Genomic DNA, 10,822 nt, shown 5'->3' on the forward strand with positions numbered 1-10,822 from the left:
GGTCTTTCAATTTACTAAGCACCTCAATATTTTCCGGGCATAAAGCTTGTTTTTTCTTACCTTGAAGAAATCCATGGTCTCCCCAAATTTCTCATGTCACTGCCATGTTGATTACTCATGTTGATTACTCCCATTCACTTTGTACTTTAGAGCCGCGTGCATCTTTTAAAATGCAAATTCTCAAGGCTCAGTGCAAATGCCTCCTGTGTACAGCATAACCTTCCCTGGCAAACGCAATGGACAAGGGCAAAACTGTTCTGTCCTTCATGCAACACAAGTGACCTTATGGTGTTCCCAGGGGAAACGACCCATTCCCTCCTCCTTTCTAGATAACAGATCACTCTAGCTTGAGGACAGATGTTTACCTCTGCATAGACTGCAAGCCCAACACGTACCTGGTACTCAACAGATACTGGTGGGCTTCTGGATGGATGACTTTACACAGTGGTACCTGAGATGCTAGGGCTCTGGCAGGCCCAGAATGGATCCTAAGATGGCACGACAGCACCCAGCACAGCGCCTGGCACACGGCAGACGGAGTCCAATGGGTGGCGTCCCAGGGGCTGGCTCAGACTATGAGTTAAAAGACCATGCACCACAAAGATGTGGCCGCCGACCCTGTTTAAGAGTCTCCCGGGAACCCCGGGCTGTGCAGCTGGGAGGCCCGCTGGACCTCACCTCACCCGCCTAAAACGCAGTGGAGCCTCCGCGTGCAGGTAAGTGTCACCGGAGGCTTCCTGCGGCCGGGCTGGGGGCGCGGGGCGCTACCTGCAGCGGGAGCGGGAGGCCGGAGTCATAGCTTCCCGCCGCGCCGGCAACCTAGCGGCGGCTTCCGGGCGGGCTCCGCGTCTCTCTAGGAAAGTCGCCCAGTCTCACTGGTGCATGGGGCGGAGCAACAGCCGCGCAGCCAGGGGCATTTCTTTGCGGGGATCTCGTTCAGACCCTTCTTCACTTACCTCATCGCTACGCAGTTTTTTTTTTTTTTTTTTTGTAAATTATTTCAATGAAAACTCAGGCCAGAACCTGCCCCTGTGGACTCATGCTTGGAATCTTAGCTACCCAGGAACCCGAGATCTGAAGATCGCAGCCAGCCCAGATCATTCTGCAAAAGGCAGATTAGTGGTCTCCAGAGGTTACGATGCAGGGACTGGGTGTGGGGGGAATGAATGGGTGGATCAGAAGATTTTGATGCCGTGAAACTAGTTTCCTCTGTAAGTGTAAAAACAACAACCACTATAATAGAGGATACATATTATTGATGTCTATCCTGATCTATAAAATGTTCACTTAAACCCTCTGGGTGTTATAAGTTCATCAATGGTAACAAACATACCCCTCCCATGGGGGATGTTAATAAGGATGGCTTATGATATTGTGAAAAAGTTGTACCGTTTTCCATTCCCTCACATACAATGGCTAACGAAAATCCTTGGTCTGTGAAGTGATTGTGCTCTCCAATGCTAATGAGCTGCCATAGTTGTGTTTTTCTATGCTAACGAAGATTCCTTGGGCACTAGTCACCAGTTAGGTTAATGACCACGGGCCAAATGGCTGTCAAAAGAGACATGTACCAAGGGTATTGTGGTTTATATTGAAAAGCATCTTCCACGAAGACTTTTTTTTTTTAATGATTTGTGAGTCTTAATCCATTAGACATGGTTGTTGTTGTTCATCAGGTTCAAAGACAAACTTAAAAAGAAACTTCTATTGAACGCAGCATTCAGTACGACTGCCCCCCACCAGCTTCTAAGTGGACCTCAGAAGCTGAAGGCTATAGATGCTACCTTGAAGTTTCTCCTGACCCTTGTGGGAATATTGTGTCAGAAGCTGGCTTCCTTCTTTTGCTGCTCTTTCAGTTGGTTTGTTCTTATTATAAGTGACAACAAAAAATAGTGCCAGTCTCTATTACTTTCTGTGTCAAATGCCTAATAGAAATCAAGCAGATCGAGACACTGGTGGCTCATGTTGTAATCCTACACAGGATCAAAGCCAGGCTGAGCAGACAAATCCAAAACTCTTATCTCTAATTAAGAAGCAAAAGGTTTGTAAGTGGAGGTGGGGCTCAAGTGGCAGTGCTCCAGCCTTGAGTGAAAAGGCCAATCAAGAGTATAAGGCTCTGAATTCAAGACCTGGTACCAGCATGTATATAGCACAAAGATAATTCGGAGGACAGGCTCTATAGTTAACCAACAAAAGATCATCTTCCCTTTCTAAAATGTTTCCATTGATTGTGTATGGGAAGAGAGGAAGGTGAGGTCAGTGGGAGGGAGGGAGGGAGTGAAGTTAGTGGGAAAATGACCACTGTTTTTCTATATTTCAGAACATATTTGAGTGATTGATTTCTACAAATAGATGTATGAGTCTGTCCCTATAGCATTTGAAAAAATATCAGCCTGCCCTTGTTCTGCACGAAGCTGTGGACATTCATCGTCTTTATTTAGCCATAAGGTTATTATTTGCAGATATATAATCATGCATTTATATCAAAAGCTCTGGGAAGTTCTATCACAAGGGTGAAACTATTGTCCAAAAATTATTTCAAGGAAAACAGAGGAGACGAAATAGAGACAAAGAGCTTCCAAACTGACCTCCAAGAATTGTCTAATGCCAGAGTTGGGTAGAGGTACATTACATAAAATACCATCTGCTGGCAATGTATCCTCTCTAATGATCTACAAGGACCGAATACCTCATGATGCCAGTTTGCCTTTGTGGCGATGTCTCTGATGCTGAAAGAGACCTGACTTTTGCCGGAAGGCTTCTCCACACTCACTACATTCGTACGTTTTTTCCTCATTATGGATTCTTAAATGCTGATCGAGGTGTGAGTTTAGTCGGAAGGCTTTCTGGCATAACTTACATTTGAAAGGTTTTTCTCCTGTGTGAATCCTGTGATGTCGAATAAGGTCTGAGGTCAAACTGAAGGCTTTTCCACACTCATTGCACCGATGGCTTTTGGAGTGACTATGGGTTCTCTGGTAGTGTGTGAGCAGCAGGGCTTTGCTGAAGGTCTTTCCACACTCCTTGCACTCACAGGGTTCCTCCTGACTATGGATTCTTTGGTGTCGATTGAGGTGAGAACTTCTCCTAAAATTCTTCCCACAGTGGATACACAGGTAAGGTTTCTCTCCAGTATGGATTCGGAGATGTTCCAGGAGACCTGCATTCTGGCTGAAGACTTTTCCACATTCTTTGCACTCATAAGGTTTCTCACCTAGATGGGTTTTCTGATGTCTGATGAGGTGTGAACTCCTCTGAAAGACTTTCCCACACTCTTGGCACTGATGACTTTTCTCTCTGGAGAGCACTTCCTGACATGTGGTAACAGAACGCTGACACACTTGGGCCTCACAGTGCTTTCCTCCTGCGTATGGACTTGCACTTTCTGTCAGATCCAAGCATGTGTAGTCAGTGGTACCCTGGGAATTGATCTGCTGTTTTTCCAAGTTCATGACCACGTGATGAATCTCCATGAAATCAGATATTTTCCTATATGATTCCACTTTCCCAAAAGAATCCGTCACTGCAACAAGCTTCACATTCTCAGTCCTTGTCTCCTCACCTAAAACATTAAATATATACTATTTCTTCTGCTTCTGGAAAAGCAGACTTCAACTAGGAGAAAAATGCAAAGTAAAAGTGCTGTCTGTCATTCCTTGTGAAACAGATCTGAGGCTGAGATCTGAGAAATCAAGGTTCAAAGCTAGACTTTTTTTTGTTTGTTTTGTTTTTGTTTGTGGATCATGGGGCTTGAACTCTGGGCCTGGGCACTGTCCCTGAGCTCTTCAGCTCAAGGCTACCACCCTACTTTTCAGCCAAGCCCCACTTCCTATTTTCTAAAGGTTAACTAGAGATAAGAGTTTCAGGTTCTTTTGTGCTGTGGTGGCTTTGAACTTTGATCCTCAGATCTTAGCCTCCTGAGTTGCTAGGATTAGAGGCTTGAGCCACCCTGCCGGCTCAAAGCTAGACTTTGAGCTGATTTACCACCAAAAACCTGGAAGTGGAGCTGTGGCTCAAGTGGTACAGTGCTAGCCTTCACTGTCAGAAGAAAAAAAAAGCTCAAGGACATCTTGCAGGTCTTGAGTTGAAGCCTCAAGACTGGCACACACAAAAATTTAGATGTGGAATGATACACAAGAAATTGTTAATAGTGAATGACTTTGGGGAAGGATATAACTTTGTGATAGGCAATAGTTTATTTTAAACTGTTTATGTGTGATACATAGCACATTTGGAGAAGGTGGAAAACTTCCTTTTTCTGTACTTTTTCATTTATTTTCCATTTATCTATTTTGTTTTTTCCATTTTGATAAATATTTTATATGATCAGAGGCACAGAGGCATGATTGTTCATTTTTTATGTGTCCCAGGACTGAACTTGAACTCAGTGTCTCATGTTCTTGCTTGGCTTTTATGCATAAGGCTGGCATTCTACCACTTGAGCCCTACCTCCACTTTTGGATTTCTTTTGTATTGGTTAATTGGACATAGGTGTCGTAAAGGCTTTTCTATCCAGGCTGGCTTCAAACCTTGATCCGCAGATCTCATCCTTCTGGGTTGCTAGGATGCTATTTGTGCCCAGTTGAAGTTTTTCAAACATTAAAAAAAGGAAATAAGGACTGGAGGTTTGGTAGAACCTGCCTAGCAAGCTCAAGGACTTGAGTTCAAGCCCCAATACCACTTAAAAAATAGCAAGATTAGCAAGATCACAGATCACTAAAAGTTTTTAAAGAGGTCGCCCCTCTTTAACACTGAAGAATTTATGTTTAAATTATGGAAAATCATCAGAAGGAAATGTAACTTCAGTGGAAGAACTAAGGTAACACTAAAGATAGAGAAAAAGCAAGGGAGAGACACTATACTTGTTTTACACGTATGAAAACTCAATGACCCACTGGGCATCAGTGGCTCATGCCTATAATCCTAACTATTCAGGAGGCTGAGATCTGAGGATCACAGTTTAAAGCCAGCACAGGCAAGAAACTTCACGAGACTCTTATCTCCAATAAACTACTCAGAAAAGGCTGGAAGTGGTGCTGTGGCTCAAGTGGTAGAGGGCTAACCTTTAACACAGAGAATCTTAGGGACAGCCCCCAGGCCCTGAGTTCATGCTCCAGGACTGGCCAAGAACAGAACAAAACAAAACAACAAGAAAAACCTCACTGAGTGGTACAGTTACAAAAAAAATTAACTGATATAATGATACCTCAAGAAATCTGACAAAATGAAAACACAAATCCCCAAGGGTGCTGAAGCAGTGAGAGCTGCATAGCTCAAACCTCCCATGTGACAATCTGCAACCAAGTTCTTACCCTTTTCTTTCTTAGGTTTTTGGACTTCACAGTCAGGCAGGACCTGCGGCTCTGGCACTGCTTTGAGAGAAGCTGTTTCTTCCACCGGAGATTTGTCTTTTTTTCCCTTGTATGTGTCCTAGAGATAATTAGGTACATGTAGACACCATCAGATACATGTAGAGATAATGAAGTACATGTGGGTTTAGGAATCTTACTTAAAACAAAAGGGCTCCAATGATAGAAAAGAGAACAAAGAGAAATGTCAAGAATTGGGAGCATGTTTCATTTCTTCCCAGAAGAGGTCAGGTAGATTAAAGAAAGACCTTCAGAGATGAACACTCAGACATGTAAGAAGTTGAACCTAAGCGTGGCTATTTTCTGCCCACTGTTGCACTGAGGCATACCTGTCTGGCCAGACATTCCTGCTTCCCTGTAAAAGAGGACATTTGACCCTTACCTCCTGTTTTTCTGTCTCTCCATGTTTCTGCTGCAAACCCTCCAGTACAACCACCAGGTCTTCTGTAGTCTCTGGATGATGCTCCCATACCTGAGACTGGAGCTCCTCAGGCAGGATGGTCAGGAACTGCTCCAGCACCAGAAGCTCCAGGATCTGCTCCTTGGTGTGGGTCTCTGGCTGCAGCCATTGTCGGCAGAGCTCTCGGAGTTGATGCAAAGCTTCTCGGGGTCCTGCAGTTTCGTTATAGCGCAACTGTCTGAACTGCTTGCACAGTGGTTCCTGTCCATCCCCTCTGCTGTTGCTGCCCTGCAGTGTGAATTCCTGTTTCCAAACAGAGTAGTTATAAAGGACACATAACAGCTGATTTTTCTAAAAAGTGCTGGCTCTTCACTTGGGCCTGTAGCTATTTCCACCTTAAACTTTGAGTCAACTCTGCACATAGTTATGTTAAGAATTTAACAAATATCTATGTAAAAACTGTTAGTTTAGGCCAATTTAGTTTGTGTGTGTGTGTGTGTTAGCACTAAGTCTTGAACTCAGGGCCTGAGTGCTGTCACTGAACTAGGGTTCTATCACTTGAGCCACAGCTTCGCCACTGGATTTTTGGTTCCTACCTGGCTTCAAAGTAATATCCTCAGGTATCAGCCTCTTAAATAGTTAGGTTTACAGAAGTGAGCCATTAGCACTTGGCTACCCCTAAATTTATCTAAACTCTCGTCTTCCCTTTCAAAACTAAGGACAACTGGGCACCAGTGGCTCATGCCTGAAATCCTAGCTACTCAGGAGGCTGAGGTCTGAGGATCAAGGTTTGAAGCCTGCTCAGGCAGAAAAGTCCATGTGATTCCAATAAACTCCTCAGCTAAAGCTGGAAGTGATGCTATAGATTGCTCAAATAGATTGCTAGCCTGGAGCATAAAAAAGCTCAGGGACAGTGTCCAATGTCTAGGCCCAGAGTTCAAGCCCCAGGACCAACAAAACAAACAAAAGCTAAGGACAGATAGGAATAACCAAGGTAGGGTGCTAGTGACAAATCCAAGAGATTCTTCTCTCTAACTAACCAGCAAAAGACAGACAGAGGGAGGGGGGCGGGGAGAGAGAACTGCTGACACTTTCAAGCCTTGCAGGCACACTACCCTATAATACGAATCTGTTCCCTAAGTGGGAGCAATTATGCCCGGAAGGCAGAGAACTGATAGGACTCTTTAAATGATCATGACTTCTTTGGAGCTAGCAGGACTTGTAGAACTAGACCTGAGACAAAGATCACCCAGACTGCAGTTTGTCAAGACTGCTTGATTATGAGTATGCATAGTCATATCTTGCCCCCTCAACCCTAGCTTTTGTCTTTCCCCAGTAAATCCTGAAGACAGTGCACCTCCAGTTTCTCCTGAGTGAGGCTACTCTGAATAATACATTTCTTTCTCGCTTTACCACCACATATCTCTGACTGGACACCTGAGGCTTTGGTGTCCACATCTGGTCTATTGGTATCCTCACAGTCAGACCTCTGGTCTAGGTTGCTGGTGATATTGCTCCTCTCTATTCTGATTCAGAGCAGGCAGGACACATCACATGAACACTCACCAACGTGGTTGCCATCCCCAGCTTGATTGTTCTCTATGTTTGGAGTACTTTGACTATATCCTCAAGGATGCTCCTAAAAATATAATAACAAAAATTACAGAAACAGTTCACACTGATACAAGTAGTAGTAATAATGGTAATAACCTTTCTCCCAGGCCAGCCTCAGCCTCTTGTGTTCAAGGGATCCTTCTATCATGGCTTCCTAAGAGGCCGGGGCTATTGGAATGCCCACCATGTCCTGTTTAATGCTAGTATTCTCAGTGGAAGGGAAAGGGTCCAAGAAAACAATGACTATGAGCTAGAAATTGGGTGTTGTGATGATTAATCCATATGTCAATTCTGGGTCATGGAATATTGAGATATTTGGTCCCACATTATTCTGGATATTTCTGTGCACTTTGGGATGAGACCAATGTTTAGACTGAAGAGTGAGCAACAGTTTTTAAGTATTCTTGACTTCATTTTCATTTCTGGACAGCCTGTTCTCATCATGTGTTATCAGCTAAAGATGCTTTAAAACTGAAGTCAAATCATGTCTTTTCTGGTAAATTTCATTGGCCATGGTTGCTTTTGTCTTGAGACTCCAGACCAGTATTGTGGTTGGCAAGCATCTAGCCTTACCCTACCCCTAAATGCCCTTCAGGCTGTGACCCAGTTAATACATTATCTGGCTCCATCAGCCCAAATAACGTTAATCTCCAAACTCCAATACCCCTTCCAGGATTTCCCACTCATTCACTGGATATACCTTCAGCCTGTAAGGTGGCCGGTCATCCTCAGAAGGTTTTTCTCTCAAGTAAACCTGTGTTAGTCTTGAGCCTCCTTTTGCCTATTTTCTGTGTCTTTTGAGTCTAACATTCTTTTCTGCTTAAAATTTTTCCAAAAGCCAGACAACAGTGGCTAGTGCCTGTAATCCTAGCTACTCAGGAGGTTGAGATCTGAAGATTCTGGTCAAAGCCAGCTCAGGCAGGAAAGTCTGTGAGACTCTTATTCCCAATTAACCATTAAAAAGACAGAGAGGTAACCCAGACTGGCACAAAAAGAAGGGGGAGGAGGAAGAGGAAAGGAAGGAAGGAGAGGAAGGCAGAAAGGCAGGAAGGCAGGCAGGAAGGAAGAAAGGAAGGATGGGAAAAGTCAAATCGGTCTTGGAGGTTGAGATCTGCAGATTGCAGAAAAGTTTGTCAGACACTGGTTCAATTAACCAGCAAAAAGCAGAAAGTGGAGGCTTAGCTGAAGTGGTAGAGTGCCAGCCTTTCAAAAAGAAAAAAGGGGTGTGTGTGTGAGAGAGAGAGAGAGAGAGAGAGAGAGAGAGAGAGAGAGAGAGAGAGAGAGAGAGAGAGAGAGAGAGAGAGAGAGAGAGAGAGGGAGGGAGGGAGGGAGGGGGAGAGAGAGAGGGAGGGAGGGAGGGGGGAGGGAGAGAGAGAGAGAGAGAGAGAGAGAGAGAGAGAGAGAGAGAGAGAGAGAGAGAGAGAGAGAGAGAGAGAGAAACGAGAACCTTGGAGTTTGAGCCCCCAAGTACCTGTAACAACAACAACAACAACAAAAAAAACAACCCAAGAAACAAACAAAAAAAACCCCAAAAGAAACCAAAAAACAACAAGAAATTGTACTAAAATTTACACCAAGAAAAGACGAATTCTTTATACAACAGAATGTCCACTTTCTACATGCTATCGCGCTATCCAGTTACCCTCTTTGGCTGCATTTTAACCACCCTGGTCTCCCTGCTATTCCTCAAATGTGACAAGTTTCATTCAGGTTTGAGAGCTTCAATCTCAGGCACTCAAAAGCCACCCCAGAGTTTTCCTCTCGCTCTCAGTTTTCTGTCACCATTATCTTCGTATTAGGACCTATCTAAAATTGCATTCAATGGAAAAAAAAAAAAAAATATATATATATATATATATATATATATATATATATATATATATATATATATATATACAGCAGAAGGTTGTGCCAGTGAACTAGGTTGTCGGCTCCATTCTTTTCACAGGCCCCAGGACTGACCCTTCCTCTCCCGCTACCGAGACTGGGGAACGCTGCACTGCGTCCAGGGGAAAGCCACCACTCCCAACAGGCCGCAGCTCTGCCCTAACTGAAGCCCACATATCACTCACTCACTTGGTCCCAGGCCTGGCAGGAGCAGCCGACGCTCGCAAACCGGATGGTAGCTGTCCTCCGATGTTCAGATCCCCACGCACTTTGGACTCTAGGACGCCGCTGCTGGCGGTCCAGCTGCCTCTGGGCGAGGGTAAAGTGGTTCCGCCCACCGAAACCCAGAGGCAGGGCAGGCAATGAGCATGCGCGCGCCAGACTCCTGACCTGTGCCTGTTTTCATTTCAAAGCTGGAATTTTATTCATTTCAAAACCAAGTCAGTTTAGGTGAATGTTATCACAAGTAGCTGCCTTCCCATTTTACTCACCCACATAAATAAAAGCATGCTATCCTTTGCAGTTAAATCATAAAACACAATGACAAAAATAATTGTCAAAGTATTGGGGGAAAATTGACGTATTTGAAAATTGGAAAGGTTTGAAGTGACCAAAAAAGTCTATTATTGTAGGAGAGAATAATAAAACTTATTTTTTTGTTTGTAATAAGCGAAAAAAGAAAACATCGTGTACGAATAGGAAAACAACTTTAGAGCGGGACACTGATAGCTCACACCTGTAATCCTAGCAACTCAGGAGGCTGAGATCTGACTCATGGGGAGTCAGCCTGGGCAGAAAAGTTTGAGAAACTCTTATCTCAATTAAACACTAAAAACAAAACAAAATAAAGCCCAGCAAAAGCAAAAGAAACAACAAAAGTCATGCCAGAAGTAGAGCTGTGGCTCAAGTAACAGAGCATTAACCTTAAAGGAAAAAAAAAAACTGAAGGGGCAGTGCCCAGTCCAGGAGTTCAAGCCCCAGTACCAGCACTAAATAAATAATTTTTAGCAAACAGAAATAGTGCCTTTTGACAACCTTACCACAAACTTTAAAAAAAGTTTTTCAATAATATAAACTTAAAAATCTGAACAATTTTCTATTTATCAGCTGATAGTTTTGAAATATTATTAAGTAGCACAAGAACAATTATAGTGACATATGTCCATAAGTAAAATGAAAACATAAAAAATAAAAATAAAAACAAGCAGTTTAATTATAACAGGGAGAGTTGTCTTTTTCTTTTGGGGTGTCAGAAGCTTGGGAGTACCTTTTAAAAGTTTAAAAGTTTCCCCACCTTAGGTAAGCAAATCTACTAAATACATTCATTTTATCATTAGAAACAAGTTAATTCATTTTTTTTTTTTTTTTTTTTTGCCAGTCCTGGGCTTAAGCTCAGGCCTGAGCACTGTCCTTGGATTTTTCTCAAGGCTAGAACTCTACCACTTGAGCCTCAGCACCACTTCGGCTTTTTCTAAATATATGGTACCAAGGAATCAAACCCGGGTCTTCGTGCATGCTAGGCAAGCACTCTACCACTAGGCCAAACTCCCCG

General features: G+C 43.5%; 1 protein-coding gene across 2 annotated transcripts; it reads right to left on the reverse strand.

The window, feature by feature from the left end:
- Positions 1-2,327: 2,327 nt before the first annotated feature.
- Positions 2,328-9,599, reverse strand: Zscan26 (zinc finger and SCAN domain containing 26). Of its 2 annotated transcripts, none has more exons than XM_090356183.1 (5): positions 9,460-9,599; positions 7,336-7,408; positions 5,842-6,072; positions 5,313-5,430; positions 2,328-3,562 (listed from the first exon to the last, which is right to left on the reverse strand). In XM_090356183.1, exons 2-5 carry the CDS (start codon positions 7,348-7,350, stop codon positions 2,691-2,693), a joined length of 1,236 nt encoding a protein of 411 aa, XP_090212309.1. In that variant the 5' UTR covers positions 7,351-7,408; positions 9,460-9,599; the 3' UTR covers positions 2,328-2,690. The 2 variants fall into 2 exon arrangements, with proteins under 2 accessions (XP_090212309.1, XP_090212308.1); XM_090356182.1 differs by having other exon boundaries at positions 5,752-6,072.
- Between the last annotated feature and the right edge of the window lie 1,223 nt (positions 9,600-10,822).

The sequence above is a fragment of the Megascapheus bottae genome, chromosome 22, assembly GCF_031878675.1.
Source record: "Megascapheus bottae isolate mThoBot1 chromosome 22, mThoBot2.hap1, whole genome shotgun sequence".
Lineage (NCBI taxonomy): Eukaryota > Metazoa > Chordata > Mammalia > Rodentia > Geomyidae > Megascapheus > Megascapheus bottae.

Coding starts and splice junctions, on each gene's coding strand:
- Zscan26 (XM_090356182.1), bottom strand. Junction 5,431..5,751: donor GAGAGACAGAAAAACAGGAG/GTAAGGGTCAAA, acceptor AATTATCTCTAG/GACACATACAAGGGAAAAAA. Junction 3,563..5,312: donor AAAACCTAAGAAAGAAAAGG/GTAAGAACTTGG, acceptor TTAATGTTTTAG/GTGAGGAGACAAGGACTGAG.